General features: G+C 51.6%; 3 protein-coding genes across 11 annotated transcripts in view; 2 read left to right on the top strand and 1 right to left on the bottom strand.

Moving 5' to 3' along the window:
- USP3 (ubiquitin specific peptidase 3) overlaps positions 1-11,687 on the top strand; it is a 36,278-nt gene extending 24,591 nt beyond the window's left edge. For all 5 annotated transcript variants that reach the window (XM_020784772.3, XM_078381210.1, XM_078381209.1 and 2 more), the window contains 11 exons: positions 1,385-1,466; positions 2,970-3,052; positions 3,676-3,789; positions 4,588-4,701; positions 6,268-6,414; positions 6,813-6,919; positions 7,037-7,114; positions 7,968-8,086; positions 8,697-8,810; positions 8,948-9,015; positions 11,235-11,687. In XM_020784772.3, the coding sequence (XP_020640431.3) occupies positions 1,385-1,466; positions 2,970-3,052; positions 3,676-3,789; positions 4,588-4,701; positions 6,268-6,414; positions 6,813-6,919; positions 7,037-7,114; positions 7,968-8,086; positions 8,697-8,810; positions 8,948-9,015; positions 11,235-11,400 (1,192 nt within the window). In that variant the 3' untranslated portion in view covers positions 11,401-11,687. The remainder of the gene's footprint in view (positions 1-1,384; positions 1,467-2,969; positions 3,053-3,675; positions 3,790-4,587; positions 4,702-6,267; positions 6,415-6,812; positions 6,920-7,036; positions 7,115-7,967; positions 8,087-8,696; positions 8,811-8,947; positions 9,016-11,234) is intronic.
- A 1,437-nt stretch (positions 11,688-13,124) lies between these two features.
- On the top strand, positions 13,125-17,321 carry FBXL22 (F-box and leucine rich repeat protein 22). Its single transcript, XM_072981646.2, has 2 exons — positions 13,125-14,906; positions 15,829-17,321. Exons 1-2 carry the CDS (start codon positions 14,572-14,574, stop codon positions 16,169-16,171), a joined length of 678 nt encoding a protein of 225 aa, XP_072837747.2. The 5' UTR covers positions 13,125-14,571; the 3' UTR covers positions 16,172-17,321.
- Positions 17,225-24,630, bottom strand: part of HERC1 (HECT and RLD domain containing E3 ubiquitin protein ligase family member 1) — an 80,422-nt gene continuing 73,016 nt past the window's right edge. For all 5 annotated transcript variants that reach the window (XM_072981635.2, XM_072981637.2, XM_072981639.2 and 2 more), the window contains exons 69-78: positions 24,249-24,418; positions 23,715-23,853; positions 23,376-23,545; positions 22,472-22,641; positions 22,145-22,310; positions 20,947-21,023; positions 20,293-20,545; positions 19,797-19,949; positions 18,646-18,951; positions 17,225-17,877 (exon numbers count right to left, since the gene is read on the bottom strand). In XM_072981635.2, the coding sequence (XP_072837736.2) occupies positions 17,692-17,877; positions 18,646-18,951; positions 19,797-19,949; positions 20,293-20,545; positions 20,947-21,023; positions 22,145-22,310; positions 22,472-22,641; positions 23,376-23,545; positions 23,715-23,853; positions 24,249-24,418 (1,790 nt within the window). In that variant the 3' untranslated portion in view covers positions 17,225-17,691. The remainder of the gene's footprint in view (positions 17,878-18,645; positions 18,952-19,796; positions 19,950-20,292; positions 20,546-20,946; positions 21,024-22,144; positions 22,311-22,471; positions 22,642-23,375; positions 23,546-23,714; positions 23,854-24,248; positions 24,419-24,630) is intronic.

Raw genomic sequence — 24,630 nt, 5'->3', positions numbered from 1 at the left:
ACGAAGAATCCGCATAGCAACACATTTTTTGCGATCGCATTGCGACATTTTGAATGGCAAAACATCGCATTGTGATGATCAGTAAGCGTTTCGCTTACCGATCTTCGCATTGTGATGTTCTAAAAACAGCTGATCGGCGGTTCCAAAATGGCCGCCGGAAGAAAAAATGGCCACCCGCTCCGTTTTCGCGCCCTGCCCTCGCTTACTGGGCAGTGAAAATGGCGGCCAGATGGGGGAATCTTTGCATAGCGGTGAGTTTTCACCCCATAGGAACACATTAAACGGAGTTTAATGCGTTCCTATGGGTTCCCCCCCCCCGCATAGCGACGAATCCGATTAGCGATGTTAATCCTGGAATGGATTAACGTCGCTATGCGGGGCATCACTGTAGTCGGTCCTTGTCTATCAGCGGAAGGTAACACCTGCTTCCTGGGTTTTATGGACCCCCCAGAGCCTCCTGTGGAGATCCTGATCTTGGTTTGGTTTAAAACGTGGAGAATTACACTCTGAGAAAGGCCCTGCTCATTTAAAAGCAAGTGCATACTTCCCAAGCACCTTTTTTGTTTTTTTGTTTTTAAATTGAAGAATAATGCGGGTTGGTTGGTTTGGCAGGAAGGGGGCAGTGTGGTCTCCCCTAGATCAAGGGGGTGAAAAACTGCTCCCTGAGCCCTCCAAAGTCCCTCACACCTGTTGTGGATGTGTTGAGGGGTACCCTGCCTGCCAGGAATCGGCACATCCCATGGGAGAGGAATGTGGCTGTTGCGTTTCGCAGAGATTTGTCTGGCAGGCAGTTGTAATAGATTTTAAAACACCCCCCCCCCCCCCGTTTTCCCAGCCGCACTGAACGCCTGCCCGCTTAGATCAGTCTAGACGCCAAAATGTCTTAGGCTGGCCTGGAATCCGAAAGCAGAAGTCTGTTATGAGGTTCCAGCTGTTGCGTACTTTCAGCTGGCGGGTTTTGGTGGCCTCACGTGTTGTGTTTAGAACAATGCCTGTGTGAGCAGAGAGGGACCGTCATCGTGAGGGGGTTTCCTGCCACGTGGCCTCTGCTCAAGAGAGCTGTCGTTTTAGATTGAAATTTCTAAATTCTAATCGGGGCATGCTGGAGGGTGCCTGCTATAGCATAATTTTATCAGATTAATTTGGATGTTATTTGATTGCATGCTATATAAAATGGAGACGGGTTTGAGGCTGTGCTTTGGGGAGGTGTGGAAATCTATTTTAAGACCCTCTTAGTTTCCCCCTGTAGCTCTTAGGACCAATGGATCTCTCTGCAGATGCGAATATGCCGTTTTAAAGACACGGCAGCCGAGGTCGCCTTCAGCCTGTTCTCCTTTGAGTTCCTTAACGTGTCTTAACAACCAATTTATTCCTTTCCTCACAGTTCAGCTTTCACCGCAGACCGACACAGGAAAAGAAAGCTTCTGGAGAGCTCGTCCCTCAATAGCAAGTTGTTAAAAATAAATGTAAGGGGCAGCCTTATGGTTTGTAAGGTTGATGGACCCGCCATCTTGATGTGGGGGTTTAGCAGGAAATCCCGCTGATCGTTGCCCCCCTTTCCCGAGTCAATATCCACCGTCTTGGTGTAGCGTCCTTGTACGTTGCTGCCTTTAGATCCTCAAGGGTCAGTGGAGCACAGGCGGGTGTTCTGGATCCCAGTTCTGAAGGCCGAACACCCCCCCAACTCCCCCCCAACTGTTTCAGTTGACAGAAACGTTTTCGGTTTGTTCTGCTCTGCAAGGGAACTGGCCAATGAACCTGCAAGGCACCAGAGACCATTTTGTTTTTATGCCCAGGTTTCAAACTCATGCTCTGTTTTAGGCAGCACACTTAACTTGAACAGAGTCACCAGCTCTGTTCACATAAGAAGATAAGCCAGGATTCCAAAGGATCTTGCCCATTGTTCCTTCCCTCAGCAGGTGTGGCTACAACCGCCAGTAGGCGCAAGGGTTAGAGTTACACAAGGCAGAATTTCAATTTAAGGCCTGAATTTGCTTTCTTGTTCCTGTTTCCTTTGGGAGTGACAAGCCGGGAATCCTGGTTGGGATGTAGCTCTGAGATTTTTATATCCTGGTTTATTCCTAGTTACTGTTTGTAGCTGCTCCTTCCCGAGGGAGGAAGCCAGGTGGAAAGTGATTCTTCTTACTCACAATAACCAAGAAATCTGTGCAGTTCTGGTTTATGAGCTCTTGCGACCATTGTCTCCTAGCCTGACTTAACTTCCATGTACCATAAATCAGAGGTCGCCAACCCCTGGTCTGCAGCCCGGTGCCGGTCTGTGGTCTGAGCTGGAATGGGTTGCGGAGACAAGACCTCCTCCTCCCCCCCCCGCACGCACTCCCCTCCCCACAGTTGCTTTGCGCACGCACGAGCACTCCCCCACCCCTTCACACATGCGCCCATGCTGCCCTGCCTTCCTCAGAGGCTCAGACGGTCCGTGGTCCCAAAAAGTTTGGGGACTGCTGCCATATACGATACTGATTTGCTTATGCAAACATGCCGTGAGAAGAGAAGTCGTCTTTGCTTATTCTGAATTCTCTGCTTATTCTTCCCGTGTTGGAGTGAGGGGGGGGATGCAGGTGGTCTGAACTCAACCAGAATTGGGTTGAAGCCTTTCTGATACAGTCCCGTGCTTTTAGGAGCCTCGGAGTGACTGCAGTTTCCACCTGCCTTTTTTGACGCCTGGTGGGCTTGAGTCAGACCCATGGGTTTTTTCTTTTCTAAGTTCTTTGCAGCTCATTAGCATTAAGTGAATGATTTTGTCAAAGGCCTAAATACGGTTGCCAGATTTAGAACAGACCTGATGACTCATCTGTAGAACGACCAGTGGACACTCATGGCCATCTAATGAGCTACCTGGGGGGGGGCAAAATCTGGCCTTGTTGGGGGATCGTATTTGGACCTACGTGGGCCGATCGCGGTGGGATGGCCTGGCATTGGCTGACGGGCCTGTTTTCTCTGCTTTCCAGGGGAGCAGCACCGCTCTGTGCGCTACAGGCCTTAGGAATTTGGGGAACACGTGTTTCATGAATGCCATTCTTCAGTCCCTCAGGTGAGCCAACGGTTTGGGGTCAGTTCTCATTTTCTTAACTCAGGACAGGTGGGTGGGTGAGCCTTGTCCCTCTAGCTGTTTCAGATTTCCGCCGTTATCATCCTTTGCCACAACCATGATGGTTTGATAGGAGCCGCCCTACAGAAACCTCTGGAAGGCCAACATTTCCCGTGCCTTGCCCTCTCTGGCTCCTTGGGCTGAGTTTATTCACGTGCCGTGTTGTCTCACTTGGGACAGCTGAATATCCCAATCATCTGAGCAAATCCTCAAGCAGAATCTCTCTGCCTGCATCACAGGACACCCCGCCTTGCCGCTCCATCTTCGTTATCTCTTCCTTGGCCTTCCCATCGATTGCAGATCTGTACCAGACAACATTTTATTTTGGGAGTAATATCCCCCACAGTGCTAGATAAGAGACACTGTGATCCATATCTGTAGCTGAAGATTCATTTCCTCTGTTGTTGGCATGGAGGAATGCCTGGGGCGGTTCTAGAACATGCATGTGCGTGTTTTCAAGCTGCTTTACAGCCATTCATTGTTGAGTTACTCTCACAAAGGATACCGTCGTCTTTTGCTTTCTTAATGGCCAAGTGTGTCTGGTTCACACTTCCTTCTGTCAACAGCAACATCCAGCAGTTCTGTTGCTACTTCAAAGAACTGCCTGCCGTAGAGCTCCGGAACGGAAAAACCGCAGGCCGGCGAACGTACCACACTCGAAGCCAAGGGGACAACAGCGTGTGAGTACAAAGCGGCGTCCGAGGGGTGGAGTGGGTATAAAAACAGGGAGCCTCCATTGTGTTCTTGGGATGACCTGAGAATAAGGGAGGTGAGCAAGCAGTGAAAGAAAACGGTAAGTGTTTGGAATGGACGGCACCGAAGTCATTCTTAATACCGTGTCTTTAAAAATACGCAACGGGAAATGTAGGGGCTGTGCTTTTGCAGAAGGACCCGCCAGAGTAGTCGTCGGCATCTGCAGCAGGAAAAAAGACCAGCAGAGCTGAAATGGCCTTTGGGGGGCGGGGGCTCCCTTGCCAGCTTTGGTCTGTTCGGTGGTTTGCATTGGGTGGTGCCTAGCGTGCATCGTGTGGTGTTTCCGCCCAGTGAAGCAGGAGCTTCTTGGTCTGCAAGAAGGGAGACTGATCCATTCCATGGGATGCCTCGAATCAACATAAAGGAAAGCAAGTAACACACCCGTGGAGATCCTCACATTTTCTGAGCCTGTTTGGGAAACTAGTAGAATGCCTCGAAATTCTTTAGGAGGCCGATCCCTGTTGGGAGACGTAATTTTCATTTGTGTGTTTTTTTTCATAACACCACGAGTCCCCTTGGGAGAAACGTGGCCTAGAAATGAAACACATACATAAAATAAACTCTCCAAGCTTGGGAATAGGCTTCTCAGGTACTCCAGGATAATTCTTCGGTGCTTTCTCTGCAATTTGTGTGTCGGGCAGGTAGCTACAAACTCAGTAGAGATAAGAGTTGGAAAGTGATGTTGATTCCTGGACTGACCACAAATCTTGCATTTCCTTACCCAGTTCCTTGGTGGAAGAGTTTCGGAAGACCCTGTGTGCCCTATGGCAAGGGAGCCAAACCGCTTTCAGCCCGGAATCCTTGTTTTACGTTGTTTGGAAAATCATGCCAAACTTCCGGTAAGTCCTGCCATAAGAAAAGGAGATTTTTATTTTTGGATGAATCAGCGGTGACTTCCTCTGGATGGAAATGCTTTTTCCTGGCCATGGAATGCCGTTTTACTTGGCTTGGAGAGCCGATTCCTCTTCAGGATTGTGCTCGCGGCCTGTTGGGAGGGATCTTATTCTTCCTGTTTACGTAGAGAGGGGAGTGTTTAAAAAATAATCTCCGTAATGCCTCTGGGCAGCGCAGTTGAAGGGCCTGACAGACTCACCCCACGGCTTCTGGAAGGGATGGTGCTTAATGGCCGAAAGTGCCAGCAGAGCCACGCAGGACCAGCCGACTGGGCAAAACTTCCTTGATTCTTTTGCGATCAAACTTGTTTCTGCCATCCTAGCTGTAACTCTTTTAAGTGCTGCACAGAGGATAAATTTATGTGCCATAAGCATCTTGCACCCAGCTGGAGAAGTAAACTGCCTAGAAGTAAATCCGAGTGTCGTTCCTCTCCGAGGTCTCTCTGTCCCGGCCCCTGAACCTCTTTCAAAGGAGCCCTTGAGCCCTGGTAGGATTAACTGTGCAGCAGGTAAGTTGCGCCACCTTTTCAGGTCATGTTCTGTTCATGTGTTGACGCCTCTAGCAGGGCTGAAAAGATGCTGTGAACGCAGCCCCAAGGCCCTGTGATATGAGACGCCCAAGCAGCAGAAGCCCTCCCCCTGTCCTCTCTCTTCTCTGCCTTTCCCCAGCTAACAAGAATCAAGGAAGTTTTGGATCCATAGTTTCAAGCAATGGGCAAAGGTCCTGATCCTGTTGACACTCCCAAGATGTTCGGCCCCGTGTCCTTCTCCTCATCCGTTGCCGGAGGTCAGGGCAGGCAGGTGTCCTCTGCCCCCTGAAGTTGCTCTAGCAGGTTTTCGGCACTGTAGGGCTGACCTTTGGGGTGGGAAGGGAGTCCCAGCCTAGGCAAAAATGACTAGGCTCTTTCCCCTCCCTGGCAAGAATTAGGTTCCAGCCTATGGAAGCTGCTTGGTTTTGCTGCCGAGGGTTTGATGTGGAACTGCACGACCTTGTACAGTATATATTTCAGAGTGATTCTTGCTGGATGATTTTACTGCCTGCCTACCCTCCTTGCCCCACAGACAGAGAGGCCTGTGCCTCTTAGGTGCTCCTTCCTTCCCAGCTCTTGGGAAAAAATGGAAATGTGTTGGAACTTTTAGGATCCCCTGTATCCACAGAATCCGTATCTGCTGATTCGCTTATCCACAGTCTGAAAATATTAAATGAAAAATCCCAAATACTGTATATATCTTTTCTAACAATGAATTTACCAGAACTGGCCATGAAAGGGAGCCAGAGACCACATGATGTATAGCATTCACTATTATAATGGTGTTTTACTACAATCTTATTTTTCAGCATCTGTGGGGGGGGGGGCTTGGAACCAGTCCCCTGTGGATACAGGGGTCCTACTCTGTTAGCATTTGTGGTCTTCAGGATATGTGTGAGTCAGTCACAAGGCTTGTCACTTGATGGGAATTAACAGAATCAAGCTAAGCTGCCGGTGCATTCATGGGTGTGTTTTCATTAAGGGGGTACCAGCAGCAAGACGCCCATGAGTTCATGCGTTACCTCTTGGATCATCTCCACCTGGAACTTCAAGGAGGCTTCAACGGTGTGTCCCGGGCGGTCATCTCGCAGGAGAACTCCAGCCTCTCTGCTGGCAGTCGATGTTGCATGTAAGGAACCCCGTTTGGATTCATGCTCCCCTAAAGAGTTGGCCCCAGGCTGCCCGGTTGTTTCCACATGATCAGCACCTGTAGGTTGCATCAAAGAGACTCCAGTGCAGCTTCCCAGCTATAGAGGAGGAAGCACAGACTGCCTTGTTCCTGCTGCAGGTGGATCAGAGTGGGGCTCCAGTAGCCCTGCCGGGTTGGGGGTGGGGTTGGGGGTCCGCTTGTGTGTAGAACCAACAGGTCCCCACATACTCCCCTTCTCTGTTCATTTTCATGCAGGAGGAGCACAATGTCTCAACGGGACTTGCAACGTTGCGGCCCCCCTGGGGATAGCTCAAAGCCCGTCGCTGAGCCACAGCGAGGACAGGCTGACCCTCGCTGTCTTTTTCTGTCTCATCTAGAAATGGTGCTTCTACCGTCGTCACGGCCATTTTCGGAGGCATTCTCCAGAATGAAGTCAACTGTCTGATCTGTGGGACGGAATCCAGAAAGTTTGACCCTTTCTTAGGTAAAGAAAGGACCGAGGGAAAAGGCCTTGGAAAGGGCTTCTGGCTCAACGCCGATGCTTTCGGCTTTGGAACTAAGGATGAATTCACCTGTTGTGTTTTTTCTTTTTCTTTTTTAGACCTTTCATTAGATATTCCAAGTCAGTTCCGAAATAAACGTAAGAACCAGGAAAATGGACCAATGTGCACGTTACGGGGTAAGTTTTTAAAAACACGCCAAGCATGTGTTTCTCACTCTTTATCTCTGTAGTCGGTCCTTTCTTGCTGGCTGAGTAGAGGACGGAGCTAAAGATGGGGGAAAGAGGCTTAGCTGTCTCATTTTGCTAAAAAAAATTCTTACGTGGAAGGAATATAATAGAGCTATTTCTCTTGTATTGCTGAATAACCAAATACAGACGTAATAAGACCTTCCATGGTCTTCCCAGGGTGACCTGTTCCTTTTTAATTTTATTCTAATAATGCCTAAACCACTTAGCGATCCGACAGCTCCATAAAGTTCCATGTGCATTTGGAAGTTGTCCATTTTCTTTTCTTCTTTCCTGTTGCATACAAATAATAAATGGGGGCCTTACTCTGTCAAAATCACTAGTATCTGTTTGCCGATTCACTCCTCTGTTGTTGTGTGTGTTAGATTTCTAGGAAGGGCCAAGTTTGTAAGAGCTGACCAAAGACAGTTCTCAACCCAATTCTGGTCTTGTTGCAGCAAGAAGAAATGTGGATACCTTTTTATGCCACCTCTTTGTCTTCTCCTCCTTCAATAGATGAGGCAGGGCTAGCCATGGATCCAGACAGATTTGTTAACTCATCATATGCTTTAATTTGGCATTTATCGGGGCCAAAAACTTGTCCCCGAGGGACATAATGAGTCCTATGAGAGGAAATATCGGGTTTACCGCAGTCTCTCCACTGTTGTAGAGCCTTTCAATTTATGTGCCATTTAAATTGGCGTTAGATAACAGCAGTAATATTTGTTCCTCCGATGTTTGAAAGGTTTTTGGTTCCCCCTTCTGCTCCATAATTCTTAGCTGCCTCATTTGGATTCTCTTTTAGATTGTCTTCGCAGTTTTACAGACCTGGAAGAACTTGACGAAACCGAACTCTACATGTGCCACAAATGTAAAAAAAAGCAGAAGTCCACCAAGAAGTTCTGGGTCCAGAAATTACCAAAGGTAAAAAGCAGGCCCTCAAAGCCTGTGGAAGGGGATTGCCTCCCGGCGATCTGGGCGGCTTTCCGTCACTCTGACGTTTTCCATTGGGCACAGCTGAGGGGAGGAGATCTTGAGCTCAGTTTCTGCAGTTTTCTCCTTGTTTCTTGAGAGGTTTTGTAAGAAAAACGTGCGCTCTGTATCTGGCGGCTGCTGCCATTTACACGTTCAGGTGGTGTCAGGCTGTGGTGCCCCGCGGGCTGCTGCGTCTTGCTCCTTGGATGTTGTGGTGGATTTTATGTGGACTGTTCTCTTTCCAGCCATGTTGAAAGCAGGGGACGGATCAAGGGGATAGGGAGAAGCTCTTTTCCCTCTCACGCAAGAAAGACCAGGACCTTGTTGGGGCCACTGGGAGAGACTGGGAGCTGGGCTAGAGGGACACTTGGCCTGATCCTGCACAGGGGCACCTCTTCTTCTTCGGTCCTTATCCTAAGGCAGCCAGGGTCTCCTCCTCTCCCAGACGTTTCTGTGTTCTGCACTATGAACAAAGGCATCTTACTTACATATTTTTAAATTCAGGCTCATAAAGTTACTTGCCGGCTAAAGGATGCCTTTGTGTCCGTCTGCCCGACAGGTGCTGTGTTTGCATTTGAAGCGCTTTCACTGGACGGCGTACCTGAGGAACAAAGTGGACACCTACGTTGAGTTTCCCTTGAGAGGCCTAGACATGAAATGCTACTTGCTCGAGGTATTGAGACAAACCCTCAGGGCACTATTTGGGGGTGGGGGGCGGGGGGGAAAGGACCCTCCCCTTCGGAGGATTGCTCAGCTGCTCTGTTCTCTCTCTCCCCACCCCCCCACCCCTCCTCCCTTCCCGAACTCCAGCCTGAAAACAGTGGCCCAGACAGTTGCTTGTATGACCTCGCGGCCGTCGTGGTCCACCACGGGTCCGGGTAAGTAGGACCGAGAGCCTGGCCTCCACTTCCCAGGTCAATTGCTCGAATGTTCCTCTGCTGTGAGAAGGAACTGCCAGGGTGCTCTGCGGTTCAGGCCTCTGGCTGGAGTGTCAGAGGTTGGGAGTTGAAATCTCCACCGTGCCTTCTTGATGGGGTCTGGCCTCCATGATCCCACAGAGCCCCTTCCAGCTCAGCAGTTCTCAGATTATGATGGTTATTATTATTATAACCCATTTTCCTCCAGTGGAAGCTTGCCAATCCATGGAAGTAGAGACATGATTGTAGATCTTCTCCGGTGCCCTCCCTGGCGGATGGCTTCAACCCCAGAATAGCAGAGAGGTTGCACAGCAGGTATCGGTCTGTCCTGTAGGCAGAAAGGGGGCCCTCGAGGGAGGTGGGGTCCTCTCAGCGACTCCTGCTGGACTGCGCCGCAGGAGAGAAGCCTCTTCGGTGTGCCCTGGTCTGTTGGAAGCCTCCGCGGCAGGTGGAAGGCCTTCTGGCAGACAGAAAAAAATACAGGCCCTCCATCGTGCTCTGCTCTGGCCGGCCCCTGGACGCTTGGAAGGCAGAAGAACAGGAGCCAGGCAGGCCTCCAGGTGGGCGAAGGAGAGGGGATGCGCTAGCTGCCAAAAATGTAGACGGTACACATTCCGGAACGCTTCCTAAAGCTGTGGATTGAAATCTATAGCTATCTCCCCCCTCCCCCCCCCGGAAGCGGTCCTGTTGTACCCATCCAGGACCTGGTGTGACACTCAAAGTCCCCCCACTGTACCCCCCCAATATCTTAGTACACAGGGCCAGGGGCGTCTTTGCACAAGGGAGTCCCCTGGGGGCTCTTCCTCAGACGTGATTCTCAACAAGTATTTGAGAAGCCGAGCGAAATACATGTGGCCATAGCAATTCTCCTTCTAGGCCATATTCCGGCAAACATTTTCCTTTGCCGGTTTTTAAAAACTATCTGTATATATGTGTGTCTTCCCTTTCCTAACTAACTACTCTGTATTTCTTTAACCTGAATAATTAGAGGTCTTGTTCAGAAGGCAGGGGAGGAATAGAGGCACCAGCTTTCCTTGGAACTTGCTTTAAGGCTCCTCTGTTTTTAGACGTATATTTGATCTAAATATAGTTTAGTAGATTTTTCAGACTCCAGGCTGGTGCTCTGTTTTTCAGCAGATTACTGAGCAAAAGGTCAAGCCCTTGGGGGGAGGGAGGCGTGGATGTGGCCCGATCTTGATAGGAAGGTGTTTGCCTCCAGAAATGGCCCTCATCAAGAGCCCCTTTCAAGCCAGTTTATAGAGAAAGACGCTTTTATGGGACTGTTTGCAACAGATGCTTCAGGAAAGCAAGCGTGGCGGCATAAGGTGGGGAAAAGAGGGTTGGAGGAGAGGCCGCTGTCCGGGAAGGGTGACTGGCTGGCCGGAGGAAGGTCTGGCTCTCTTCAGACATTCAGGGCGGTCCGGGCACTTGGAGACTTTTTCTTCCCATCCCTGGAGGTGGATTCTTCTCTAACCTCCTCTCGGGTGGAAGGATCTCCCCCTGACCTCCACACAGTGTAGAATCCCAGTCCCAGGGCTGACAGATGTACTTTCAGCAGATCTACCTTTGAATCCTAGAATCATAAAGTTGGAAGGGGCCTCTGAGGCCATCCAGTCCAACCCCCTGCTCAGTGCAGGAATCCAAATCAAAAGGTACTTGCCAGGCGGTTGTCTTGAGTTTCTCTTGAAGGCCTCCCCGTTTTGGAGCGCTCGCTGCCACCCGAGATTATTGGTTCCATTTTTGTACTGCTTTCCCGATACTCAGGCTAAAACTGGCTTCCTCTCACTGGAGCCCATCATTCCACGTCCTGCAGTCTGGAATGATCGAGAACAGAGAGTGCAAGATGTGTCATTTCAAGCCTTTGAAAAGCGCTACCTCATTCCCTCTGACTTGCTGGCAGAAATGTTTCCCCTCAGCCCCTCGTTCCAATCACTGAAGGGAAAACGAGAGTGGTTGGAAGCCTTCTCGTTTTCTTACGGAAGAGGCCCGCCGGTCTTGCTTGGTCTTTTGGGTTGTTTAGGCCCCTGGGGGGGGGGAGGGTGGACCCCAATTTGCAGGGAGGGTCTGAGCGGGTGCCTCCAGGCGTCTCTAGGACAGCCCTCTTGGAGCGCTGGCTTCCTTTTTTCCCCCGAAGGCGGCTCCTTTCCTCCCTCTCACGCCCTGCCTGTCGCTGTTCCCAGGGTCGGCTCCGGTCATTACACGGCCTACGCCACTCACGAAGGCCGCTGGTTCCACTTCAACGACAGCACGGTGACCCTGACGGACGAGGAGACGGTGGGGAAGGCGAAGGCCTACATTCTCTTCTACGTGGAGCGGCACGCCAGAGCCGGAGCAGATAAACTTTAAGGCCGCCTCCCGCCCCTCGGCCCATCCAGTCCGCCGGACAAAACATTTCCAATCCTCCACAGATACTTGATCCAAGACTCTTGATTTCATTGTGCACTTTTCATTTTTTTTTTCTCCTTGTGGGTTCTAGTTTTACTTTGTCAGCAGTAGCGTTTGATTTGTTAAAACACGGACACAAGCTAACTTGGTTGTTAGTCGTACCAGGAAAAAAAAGAAAGAAAAACACCACCTCGGCAGATAATGATTTGCTGCTTTAACCCAATTTTTATATATAGTTTCAAGAGCTACTTTAGTTGGTTGACTTTTTTTTATCGCTGTATTCCTGTTTGCTTTCTAAAGGCACATTTACATCAGAGAAGCTTGAATCTTTTAATAAGCTTGACTGTGTAATTCCATCCTGAAACGGAGCCTCTGGCTGTTTTCTCACCTGCTGCCCTGCAAGAGTTTGTTCCCTTAACATCAAGGACTTTGGACCTTGTGTCCTGGACGTATGAGATACATAGGCAGTGGGGGGTATTTTGGGGGGGTGTTTTGGCTGCTGGCTAATAAGAAAAAGGGATGAAATTTGGCCTCATTAAGTGGGGAATATATTGCTGCTACTTTTGTCTCTGGAGGCTGCTTTGTTTCACAATTCCCTGTACATTGGTAGCTGGCTGTGTTTGTAATAGAAAATATATAAATTTTTTGTTTATTCTTTCAATAACGAAAAAGTATTCTTCCACAGCTATTAGCTACCTCCCCCAATCAAAAGAAAAAAAAGGGGGGGTAAGTTCTTTGGGAAAACTGGAGATTTGCTAGTCTTTTATCTAGATTGATATATAGATGCATCTCCTTTGTGCTGTCAGGCTCCCCACGTTCTTGATGCTTGCTTCTGCGTTTTGTGCTTTCGTGAAGCAAATTAGGTTCACAGCTCCTAAAAGCAAAAGTAACCGGGTTTTTTAAATGGTGTTTGACTGGCAGAAAATGTTCTCTTTTGGAGAGAAGTACTTATGTGAAGTACTTGGTGCCCGTGGCGCTTTCTCTCTCTCTCCCCCCCCCCCCAATCAAGGTTTGGCAAGTGATGTAAATGTGCCTTTCTTGATCACCACAAGCGAACATCTGCTGTAATCCAGTCGCCTTGGTTCTCCCTTCCCTCCTCCTGGTCTCCTCCGGTCCCTTCCTGGTGGCAGGATTCCTCCCTTGTGACCCGGTGTTGGTTAATCATCCTGAATGTGGGAATCACACTGCCATCCATGTGCTTCCTTGGGGTCCGGTTTCTGAAGTGCTGGCCCGTCGGTCTGGGAAGGAGCCCCACTGCCTGGTTTGAGCCGCAGACCCACCCTGTAGATGCTCTGATTCATGCACTGTGGCGTCGTGCTTGTGATTTCTCTTCCTGGCAGAGATTTGCTTACCCACTGGATTCTGGCCAGTGAGTTGCGTCAGAGTAAAGCAGTTGTGTCAGATTTTGACCCTTAACTGTGTGACCTCTACCTACATGAGAGGATGTGGAGGTCCTCCTTGTATCTCACCCAGCCTTGATCTCTCCCAAATCAGAGGCTCGGTTCAATCCTGCCCGGTGCCTGAGAGCGACGAGCAGGAAGTGCCCGGGTGCCAGTAGAACTGAGCACCGGAGGCGTTCTCAGGGAGGGCGTTGGCGTGGCCTGCGCCTCCTGCCTGTCGGCATTCAGAGGGGCCTGCCCTCCTTTGCAAGGCCAGCCCTGTCGGTGCAGCATCACCATCTCGAAGCTGCTATGCCAGGAGAGCCATCAGAGGAACTTCGACCGGAGGACCAGGTGGTTCAGACAAGATGGAGGAGCTCAGGTAGGACACAGCCAACCCTTGAGAGACACCAGTGGTGGCAGTGGTGGTGGTTTGGGGCACGGGCCTACCTCTCCCTCCAGGATCCTCCTGCCTCTCGAACGGAGTCTGTTTGCGCTACAACCTCTGGGGCAGGAGCACCGTCGTAGAATCATAGTGACTGTTTGCTTGTCTTAAATTTCCTCCCCCCCCCCCCCCCCGTTAAGGTTCGGCAGGGACCACTGAATCTGGCTTTGGTGGATTTTGTAGGATGATGGGCGGCCACCATTCAAGCGCCCTCGTAAAATACCGTCCTCTAGTCTGGAAGATTTGCCATTAAAGTCTTTCCTTCTGGTGCTGCCTTGCGTTTGGCAGGATTTGTTCTCCTGCGCGGTTGGGCTCTTGCGCCCCTGGCCCTTTAACTCGTCGGCTTTTGAGGATGAGCCAGAACGAGCCCTTCCAGGCAAGCAGGGAACAGTTGCCGGACACGTGGTTTGGGGCTCTGTTTTGAGGCCACAACTGGCACACACACACACACTGCTTATCTAGTGTACATTCAGCAACCAAAAAATTCTTGGTCGAGGCGATGCTCATTGCCGATTTATGTGCCCTTTTGGGACAAGGGCCGTACCTCCGTCTCAGATTTGATGGTCCAGGAGAGGTGGGTGGCGCTGGGGGGTCCTCCGGGTCAGCAGCCACGTCTTGTTCTAGCCTCTCCTTTCATCCTGAGCCCACGAGGTCAAGATTTCCTGCCTCCCTTTCCCCCACACTGGTTCCTTTCCAGCGGGTGACCTCTGGGTCTGGGACTTCTACACTGTGTACTTTGGAGCACTCCCCCTCCGCGCCCACACACCCTCGCTGGCCAGAGCCCCTGCACTGAGCAGGAGTCCTGGATTTTCCCGGGTGGCCTGGGTCCCCTCCCGAGGATGCTGCTCAGCAAGCTGGATGGCAGCGGGTTGACCGGTTGCAAGGATGGCTCCCACCCCGGCCTTCCACGGCTCAGTCTCACAATTTTGGAAAACACACACAACACAAAGTTTTCTCCTGGAGTGTTTGCAACTTCTAGTTTGCTTTCAGATGGGTGGGTTGGAAAGTGTTCTAAACAAGCGCAAATCAGCTCAGAGGCAAATAAATCCTTTTAAGGCAAGATCTGATTATGAACGAAGCTGTCGGGCTCCTGCTGTAGCCGTTCCGCGGGGAAAAGAAACCGAGGCTGCCGTCAGCCTTCCTTGGAGCCTCTGCCCCTTTTTTTGAAACTTGGTTCCCAGCTGGCAGCCAAAAATAACCTCCGTTCCTCACCATATTTGTCCAAGAGACACCGGGAGGGGACTCGGCCGGCCTGCTGCCTGAGCGTGCGGCTTGATTCCTGGAGAGAAAGAGAGAGACGTCAGGGCGATGCACATCACGCAGCTCAACTGGGAGTGCCTCCTGCACCTTTTCTCCTTTCTGGACAAGGACAGCCGGAGGAGCTTGGGCCAGACCTGCCGCCGGATGCTGGGCGTCTTCCGGGACCCTTCGCTCTGGCCTCAGCTGCACTTCCACTCTCCCCTGGAGCTGACCAAGAGCAACTTTGTGCTGGGGCCGGCCTTGCGCGTCCTCTCCATCTGCTGGCACTCCAGCCAAGTCAAGGTGTGCAACGTGGAGGTGTGGATGAAGAGCCCCTTGCAAAGGGACATCTGCCGCGTCCACGAACACGCCGTCAACCAGTTCTTGCTCCGTGTCTGCAACAGGTAAGCCCTCCAGCTGCTAGGTTTCCTCACCTGGGTGATTTGTACGGTATAGAGGAGCCACACGGGTTATAAGCTAAAGTGTAGCTGAGTGGTTCTTCCTTGGTTTAACCCGAAAGAAAACAGACTTTGCTTCAGATTGAAAGCTGTTTTTTTTATTAAACTTCTGAGCTTGCTTCTCCTCCTCCTCCTTTACATCAGGGGCAGCCCTGCTAACTTTCTGAAAGGCGGCCTCTGTGCTTTTCTCGGCCATGCAGCCACTTGGCCGGGCGCTGCAGCTGCCTTGCCATTCCAAGCATTCTTGCTCCCCAGCTCAAGCCAGCCCACCCCCATCACTCAAACATTTGACCTGTTTACCCAGGAGCTGGGTTCAACACTCCAGGAAGCGTCTCTTAGAGCCTGACGGAAGCGAGGGGAAGCAACGCCCTGGGCAGGGGGTGGGCGGAAGGGTGCAGGGGGAGCCCAGCGGCATCCAATCAAAGACTCGTCTAGTCCAGCTTCTGTTCTTACAGCAACCCCAAATGTAGGCAAATGCAGATGGGAGGGGTTTTTTGGGGGGGGGGAGTGGCAGTTTTTATTTTTTCCAAGCAACCCCCTCGGGGGCATTATAACCAGAACAAAGCTCTCTCCGGCATCTGTGTGTAAACGTCAAGTAGGCCCGTCTCCACAATATTCCTCAAGAAAAAGCCTAGATGGGTATTAAGAGGGCTGGTAGAGCAGGAGGGTGCTTGTCCCTCGTAGGCAGGAGGTGCGGAGCATCTCCCAGTCCAGACATTGGAAGAGCTGGAGTAGAGGTGAAATGGGGGAGGGCAGTAACACGGGGAGTCCAAGCCGGCTGCTGACCAGGCGCTCAGAACTACGGACCTTCAGCTGGGTTGTCTTCGCCTGTATCGACATCACTAACCTCCCATCGTTCCGCTTCCAGGTGCCCCAACTTGTCATCCCTGACACTGTCCGGGTGCGGCCACGTCACGGACCATTATGTGACGCTGCTTCTCCAGAGCTGCTCCTGCCTGAAGACTCTCTGGCTGGAAAACTGTGTCCAGATCACTGACCAGACTCTGGAAGCTGTAGCCCTCTGTGCCGATGCCTTACAAACCCTGCATGTGGACTTCTGCAGGAATATAACGCAAGCAGGTTTGCAGCGGCTCCGGAAAAAGCGCCCCTCCTTAACCTTGAAAGCGGAAAGAAGCGCAACCATGATCCCCGACAAAAGGCCAGGCAGCTGGGCGTCGGAAAGAGCGTTCAAGAAACTGCTGTGGCACTAAATTATGGGAGGAGCCGCCTGTGCTGCCTCTGGGTTTTATTCAGGCACTTGGGAAGTTGGACATCTCAGCCGCTGATCATCTCCAGAATATCCTCAAATCTGCTTCGGATCATCTCTTCAACATGTGTTGCATGCTACGGATGAAACGGGCACTCCTGACTTCAGCCACATGGAAGAACGGGGCTCTTTAGCCGATGCACCAGCCCTCGTTCACACACAGGGTAGGTTGTACGAAGCACCCTCTAGGCTGGCTTCAAATACGACAAAACCCCATGCACACCACGGCTGCTTTGTCTAAAAAAATAATTGTAACAGGCATTTTGAAAGGGTGTGTATGTGTGCCGGCTCTCTTTCGAAACAAATCACATCCGCTGCCTTTAAGGAAATCTTGGAATATCTTCAATGTGGAAAGAGACATCATGGGTGCAGAAGGAAAAGACGGCTGGTACTACGCGCAAACTGGATGTTCTAGGCAGGACCTGCTTTGCCAGGAAAAACAAATCTTTTTGCTGCTGGTTTATAATCCTCAACAGGCAGATCTTTTCTATCTTTTTATCACTAGATTCATAATTTTGCTTACATGTAGTTTAAAGGAAGAAACTACATGGGATGACGGTTTTAAACCAGATGGCATCTCACTGTTTTTGTAGTGCTTCCCCCAAATCAGAGGAGTCCTTTCCAGGAGGAGGACTGCATAGACTCCGGTTATTTCCACCCATCCACCTTTTCTGTTGCTGGAATGCTGATGATGCCATCCTCGGGAGGGACCATTTTCAACCATCAACAACCTCTTCCTTTTGTCCTGTGGCTTTTCTAGATCCTCTGTAATCCCATTCATTGTGCAGAAGCCGCAGAACAGAAGGAGGAAGTTTTTTCATTGCCGAAAATCACCCCTTGCTGAAGTCATCACGCTGCTGTGGCCGCTAAGTTACAGAACAGGATTTCAGCCAGCATGAGACTTAACGTGCTATCTGGAAGGTCACAAAACAAGGTGAATTCTGTTGCTAACACTGAATAAACCAGTGGAAAGCAAACAGAAAAAAAATCCCCACTGTTCAGTTCTTGAATTTGCTTTATTTTCTCTGCGTAAGGAATCCTGCACAGGCATTTCAAATTAAAACAAAAATAAATATATGAATATTCATGTAAAACTGTCCTTTCTAATGAACAATTATACACAATGTACAACTCTTCATGTTCACTGGAAGGGCTTATAAATGTACCATTCCCAACAAAAATGCACCAGAAAAGGCTCCATGCAAACTTATCAAAAAAGTGAACCAAATGGGGGTGGAGGGGGGGATGGGGAAAACCTTACAGATCTCACTTTTTGGAGTTTTCTTTTTTTGTTGGTTTACAATCACAAAAAAATAAACACATCTAGATTTTGTTACATTCAGAGTAACTAAAAAAAGGTGGCCACTTTTTTATGTTTCTAAAACATCTATTGTTACCGTAAACTGGTGTCAACACTGAAAGGGCACCGTGTGCGCGAAAAGAAGGTGGTTTCTGTCCACAGAGCTAATAGTCCGTGTCCGAGCCCTCGGCGTTGTCCACATTTCGGGACAGCATGTAATTGTCCATGTCGATCGACCGGCAGTTGTTGATTGCATAGCGCAAACGCTCGGCCATGATGAGCTGACTGGAGTAAGGGGGGAGCCGCAGTTGAAAGAAACAAGTCTGTGAGGTAGGCAAGCTGTCGTAAGGCTGCGAGGAAGAAGTAGGGGGGGGGGAGAGGCCCAGGCAGGTTGTGGTTAGCAAAAGCCAGGAAGGCTCCCCGTGGGGGAAGCACCTGGCCCTCCCACCCCACAGCTCAGTACCCGGGAGGGCTTCTTCAAGAACAGATCCCGCTCCAGGCTCCCAGCTTCCCTCCCTGCTACCTGGTGAACAAGGCCATGCTTCCCTGGCTCGGCAGGGAAGGCAACCAGGACCCACTGGGCTCCTCGATTGCCAACAGAAATCCTAGGAAGGGAAATAGGGTGGTGCTTTTTTTCTGCCTGATGAACAGACCAGGAAAAATGAAAACCAATCCTCCCCGGTGTTCACCCTGGCAGTGGAGGGACCGCTTACCACCAGCTCCCTCCTGCCCAGTTTCCCTTCTCCCAAAAGAAACGGGAAGACCTTTCCTGCCTTTCTCCTTCAAAGGAAGAGGAAGATGCTTCCTGCTCTGCCGACAATGTTTCTGCTCCTAGGGGGTGGCGGTTTTGCCTCCTCCCCCCCCACCACAAAAGCAGCACCTTCCCCTCCCCAAGGGAGCTCTTTGCCTCCTCCGCGCCCTGACCTTCCTGGCAGCACAGCACCAGCCCCTCAGGTGAGCACTCTCGCAATGATAACAGGAGGGGCATCTTTTATTTAGCGCCTCCGCAGGACTGCCTGCCTTCAACGGTCTGTGCAGTGGGCTCGCGTGATGGCGGGCATCTCCTGCCCTGAGTGGCTGAGCGAAGAGAAGAGAAAAGAGAGGAACTGGTTCCTTACCCGATCGACCTTCATGATTTGGAAACGCTGAGAGATGTCTGCGGTGTTGGCCGGCAGGCGAGATCGTCCCGACACGAACCGCATGAAAAGGACTCGCTCCTCGTTTGAAAACTCTTCCAGGGTGTGCCAGAACCACTGAACCAACTGGTGCTGCTCGTCAACCTCTCTGTACCGCACCACCTTCTTCAGGACGTCCACAGAGATCTCCGGCATCCCGCACACCATTTGCTCCAACTGCTTGGCAGTCAGAAGGGAGAGCAAAGGGACCGGGACGATCCAGGACATCCCTTCGCGCACCGCAGCCACCTGGGAGGAGCCAGAGAGAGATCGGTAAGGGTCCACGTACAGAGGGCTAGCAACGCCACCACGAAAGCCACCCACAACGTGACAGGCGGTGGTTCACTTGTGGACCACCACAACACAGGAAATAAAGCTTCATAAGGCAAGGGAGGGACCAAGGGAAAATCTCTCTGAAGGACCAGAGAGGAAAGGAGGAAAAAAAAAAGGGGGGCGAGAGAAGTACTCCTGTTCAAGAGAAGTATTCCCATAAAACCATCTTCTTAATAAAAGCCTATGAAACCCAAACAAGAATAAACTTCCTGTTTTGAAATGCCTCTGGATTACTGCCTACCACACAATATTGTTTTTTTATCCTTTTTCCTGCCTTGAGCAAAAAGGTAAAGAAGGCAAAAACTGTGCTTCTAAGTGATTTTGGTGACGAGAGTACAAGATACTTGTAAACTGTTCCTTGTGGGCAAGAATTAGTTTTGCAGCGGAAACCTGATGGCCTTGTGTCTCCTTTACGAGCCCACAGTTCTCCCTCTTCTCTCGGATAAATCTTGGTAGTTCCAGTAGCTGCCTAGTTTCTTCAAGAAACACCTAGAGAGCTTTGTCTATTTGACTGTTTTCATCACAATAATCTTTGCACTAACTGTACCTCCAATAATGATAATGATAATAATACAGGGGCAAAGTGGAAAAAAAATGAAGACTTTTATATAAAAAGGATTTGCATGCTTACCTTTGCAGAAAAACAAAATGAAGGCAAACACAAAGCTAAAGAAACAAAGCAATCCTTTTAATGATGGCACCGGCTGGGACCAATCAATCCTGCACAAGAACAGATGCATTTGGGGGGGGGGAATGCTCACCTGGCGGTCCATTTCGTGGAGTCTGTACTCAACGGCCCTTTCCACGTACTCCTTTCTGTTTGAGAACGTGAGTGGGATGCTGTTCCCCCCAGGAATTATGGGAACCATTTTCCCATCCGCACTCTGGCCCACAAAAGAATCTAGAGGAATCATCTGGTGGGAAAAAAACAAAAGCAACAACATAATAGCACACTAGTGTTGCCACATGAAACATATGCTGATTTTCATGTCATGTCACATTTCTTATATTGGCCGTTTCTAATTCCTATCGTACGTTTCCTGCTCCCTCTCATGCACTGCCAGAGTCTGCACGCCAACCTCACGAACACCCCCCAAACTGGCAAGGTCCTGGGCCACCTCGGTAGCTTTCTGGGTTCCACGCTGATCCGGAACCAAACTCTGGCCTGCAGGCCAAGGAAGACGAGAGAAGCGCTGACCGGGCTGAGGAGACACCCAGGAAGCAGATTCAGCTGCTTAGACAAGCTTGGAGGCTGACCTCGTGGAAGTTCTCCTCCGTGATCCCGCTGTCTTCAATGTGAAGAATGCTGTTAAGGGTTTGCACGTAGAGAAGATCCACCTCTTCCAGGTCTTCCAGAGTGAGTGGGATGCAACACAGCTGCTTCCACACCATGGGGGCCAGATGGAGGTCTAACGGCTTCTTGGTACGGATGGCCACCCCCATCAGAATGCCCAGAAACTTGAACTGCATCAGGTGCTCATCGAGGCAGGCGGAAGGGTTGAAGAGGAACCTTGGGGAGACGCCAAACACGAGAAGGGGGTCAAAACGGCAGATCGGGGTCCCCGGACCATCACATGGACCAACTGGGGTCATGAACTCTTCCAGGCAGAGATCCACACCCCCAGCAGCCCTATTCTGATAAAGGGGTAATAAGGGTGCGTAGATGTGTCAATCGCTAAGGGACACGGTGGAAGGGCCACCAAAGTATCACCAGAGGATTGAGCCAAAGGAGATTGGAGCCAGACCACTCTGTCCAGAATTTCTTGAGAGAGCAGCGTTGTTCACTATTCCAGAACTTCAAACTCTATTCTTCATCCCGGGAGGATTTCACTATCATGGCCGGTCTCGCACTTTTAACTCACAGCTCCCTGCTGGCCCTTTCAGGGGAAAACAGGCGGCCTTACAACTTACCGATCTCTGTTGTAGCCAACTTCAGCCGTTGCATTTGGGGAAGGAATCAGGAGGTTGACCACACCAGTTTCAAGTTCCTTAGGAGAAAGTCGGGTAGAAATGTTTTAAGTTTAAAAAAAATACATTGGGAAGAATTAAGTTACATGTGTTACCAGAAAGGCCAAAGCCATTTCCACAGTACTTTCAAAATCAAGGCAGCGTGAAAGGTGGGTTTTGAGGAAAGATCAAGGGTGAAAGAGTCTTTCTAGAAGAGCTAACGGGGGGGGGGGGCAGGGAGGAGTCCTATCATTCTACAGTGAAGCGTCGATTTACGAACTTAATCCGTTCCGGAAGTCAGTTCGTAAATTGGAAAGTTCGTAAATTGAACCAGCATTTCCCACAGGAATGCACTGGAAACCAATTAATCCATTCCGGCCGAAGTCCTCCCATGGTGCTGGGGAAGGAAAGGCTTTTCACCCAATGTTGCCGCGGCTGCTGAGTCTCCTTCCTGCCGGGCCAGGGACTGAGTTCAGCAAAGGGAGCTCAGCATCGGGTGAAAGGAGGGAGCCGATTTCTTCCCGGCCGCCTGGCTTGCTTCTCGTTTGGAAAAGCAAGCTGGTCAGCGGGGGAGAAATCGGCTCCCTCCTTTCACCCGATGCTGCCAGGGCTGCCTCCTTTTTGGCTTCAGAGGTTTCAAAGGGTTTCCTCCGATCTCGGAGAAAGCCTTTTGAAAGCTCCAAAGGCAGGGAGGAAGGGCAGAAATTCGAACTTCCCGCCCTTTCTCCCTGCCTTTTGGGTTCGTAACTCGATCTGCGTTTGCAAGTAGGGTCTGCTACTTGCGATGAGATCAGGTTCGTAACCCAAAACGTTCACAACTAGGGCCATTCGTAAGTCGAGGGCCCACTGTATTACGAAATAGGCACGCTGTAGCTAAAATGCAGGAAACGTAGCACTCGCTAGCAAAGGTTTGGACAGAGGGATCAGCGCGAGAGTTCTCAAAACCCAAATGCACCCACCGCGAATCTTCGACCAGGCCCAGGGCCCTCGTTCGCTAGGCAAGTCCCTGAAGGGTGCGAGGTGCCCCATGTTCTCTCTGGACCCTCTTTTTTTTCACTCTCCACTGGCCTGCCCTCTGTTCAGGGTACCGAAGGCACAGCCGCATAGGGGCACTCCAAGCGTGTGAGGGAAGAATGGAAGCAGGAAAAGGCCTGGGCCGTACCTGGCACATTTCTGTAATTGTGTCATCAAAGACTCCCCCGGCGTCGTCCGCACCTTCTCCAACTAATTTCACTTTCCAGGCACGGGAGGGCAGGCGAAGGTCCGACGCGTTCAGCTTCACGACTTGCCTCGCAATCTGAACGAAGATGGGCTTGCATTTCCGACCTCTTTGGAGAAGCAGAAGAAAAAATCAGCCACATACGGGACCCAACACCAAAGCGCCGCCGCAGAGCCCAGGCGGAGACTCTACCCGGACCGGAGGAGGTTCGCGGCTTGTTCCGAGAACCAGTCAGTGGGACTTAGAAGAGAGCTGAAAGGTGCGGCTGACCTGGTGGAGATCCTTCTGACGGTGATCTGAGGGCCGTAGTTCTTCCCTTGCACCATGGTTTTCCCTATGGAGCGGACCATGGGGAGGGTGTACACCCGGGGGGCCAACAAGGGGCGCAGCTGGCCTTGGACGATCCCCCACGTTCCGGCATTGTAATGGGATGTGCTGTTCTGTAGGGGGAAAAAGAGGGACCCGCCCGGTTTAGCCCAGCAGGCTCTCTGGGCCCACACACAGGTGGCCCTCCCCCTGAGAGTCCATTGCCAGCCGGACTCCAGAGGCTGTCCCTACTGGGCTCCTTAAGAGTTGCTCCTGCAGCCTTGCAATACTGGCAAACGGAATGCTGACTTTTAAGGGGAGCGAGGCCTCTCCCTTGACCCCCTTTTTAAGGCCTCTAGTTTTCGGCTGCAACAGAGGAAGGGAGTCCCCACTCGCCTCCCTGCTTTCCTCACCGGACGCTTCAGGGCGAGGCTTGTCCTGTGCCTGACCGCCCAGCCCTGATTGTGGCCAATTGTGGCAGATCCCCTAGACGCAGGGAGCCGCCCTTCACTCTCGGAACCTCCCTTTCCATCAGTGCACTGGCATTACGGCACGCAAAGATCCAGGCGCCCCCTAGACACTCCGTCCCACCAGATTTCTGAGGACCCTTCCCAGAGAGGCGTATCCTGTATGGGCTTCACGGATGTGAGCCAGAGTTCCCTCTCCTGTCTGTGGAGACAGCCACATGCCACTCCTAGAGGAGGCCACTCTGAGCGGCCCTGATTTGGAAAGAAACTCGCTCCCTCCTGCATGGCTCTTCCCTCGCCCATGAAGGCCCCCTCCTCGATGAGGGGTGTGGCAGTGACGGTTCGAAGCCAAGGACGGCTCCGGTGGGAGCCCCGTGTTTGCAGAGGCAAGAGACGCTTACCTGGTGGTTGGGGCTGAGGTTCAACAGCCTCCACGAGGAGTACATGAGGTCAGAGAAGTGGTAGAGGAGCCGGAGCCTCGCCCGGACCGTGTGGGGGCTCACGTCCTTCAGGGACCCGTACTGGGGCGGGACCACATCCGGGAGGCCCAGCTGTAAAGGCACAGAGACGCCTGCCAAAGGAAGCACAGGTCAGACCCTGCTGAGCCCATGGCCTGGTGCCTCTTGCTGGGAGCAGAGGCAGCCGGGGGGGGAGGGGTGGCGGCGCTGCAGGACGGGACCCGAAGGGGCCACCCCTACACTAAGGCGCCCGGGACCCCTGTCCCCATTGCCCGCCTTTACCTGGCGCTCGCGGGGGCACAGGGGGAGCCGTCCAGGCGGCACTGTGGCATCGGCCCGCCGAGATCTGCCGGACGTTCTTCCCTTGCAGGAACGTGATCAGCGTTGGCTCCCGGACGTGGTTGGTGTGGCCCAGCCCGAGCTAGAGAGGGGAAGGAGAGTCAGGCCAATGGGGAGGAGGGGTCGGAGGGGAGGTGTGTGGTCATTCCGGAAGCCTTTGTGAAACATAGCGTGTATTTCCCCACCCACCCACCCACCCCCTGTGGCTACCAAATGCATCTCGTGCCCTGCCACTTTCCAGGTCTAGACCCTTGGGGATCAAGGGGTTAACGTTAAAACATGCGCCTGGGCACACATGGAGAGCCTCTCTTTCCTGCTCCAGTTCCACTGCTCTGACCACCGTTCGGCTACAGCTCTCTCTGAAAGGGTATCATTCCCTTAATTTGTAGGCTCTCTTGTCTTTTTTTTATATATATACACAAATGGCAAAAAGCAAAGTGTTTTTGGTGGCTGAAACCTGGCCCCTCTCGCGCCCACCTGCCCTTCTGAGTTGCTCCCCCAGGCATAGACGTCCCCCGAAGAAGAGAGGGCGAGGGTGTGCTCGGCCCCCACGGCAATGTCTTCGATGAAAACTCCCGATAGGGCTGGAACTTGCTGAGGGCGGTTGTGGTTGCGGGCCCGGCCTTCGGGCAAACCGATCAGCCGGTCTGGAAGGAAGCAAGAAACGGATCAAGGCCACGGGAGGCGAGGGGGCTTTTAGAGAGAGTTCACCTCTTTCCTGGCACAGGACTGGGAGAATACAGGAAGCACTAAAGAGAGGGTCTATGGCCGTGGGCAGACACGGCAGACCCTTTGAAAGGGCAACCCCCCCCCCCCCAAACAAGCAAGGGTTTCCAGACAAAAGAAGACAGCATTCTGG

Source organism: Pogona vitticeps, chromosome 12 (genome assembly GCF_051106095.1).
Source record: "Pogona vitticeps strain Pit_001003342236 chromosome 12, PviZW2.1, whole genome shotgun sequence".
NCBI classification, from domain to species: domain Eukaryota; kingdom Metazoa; phylum Chordata; class Lepidosauria; order Squamata; family Agamidae; genus Pogona; species Pogona vitticeps.
Note: the sequence above shows the minus strand (reverse complement) of the source record. Positions and strands in the feature narration are given on the sequence as shown.

Coding starts and splice junctions, on each gene's coding strand:
- FBXL22 (XM_072981646.2), top strand. CDS start 14,572: ATGCACATCACGCAGCTCAACTGGGAGTGCCTCCTGCACCTTTTCTCC. Junction 14,907..15,828: donor TTGCTCCGTGTCTGCAACAG/GTAAGCCCTCCA, acceptor TTCCGCTTCCAG/GTGCCCCAACTTGTCATCCC.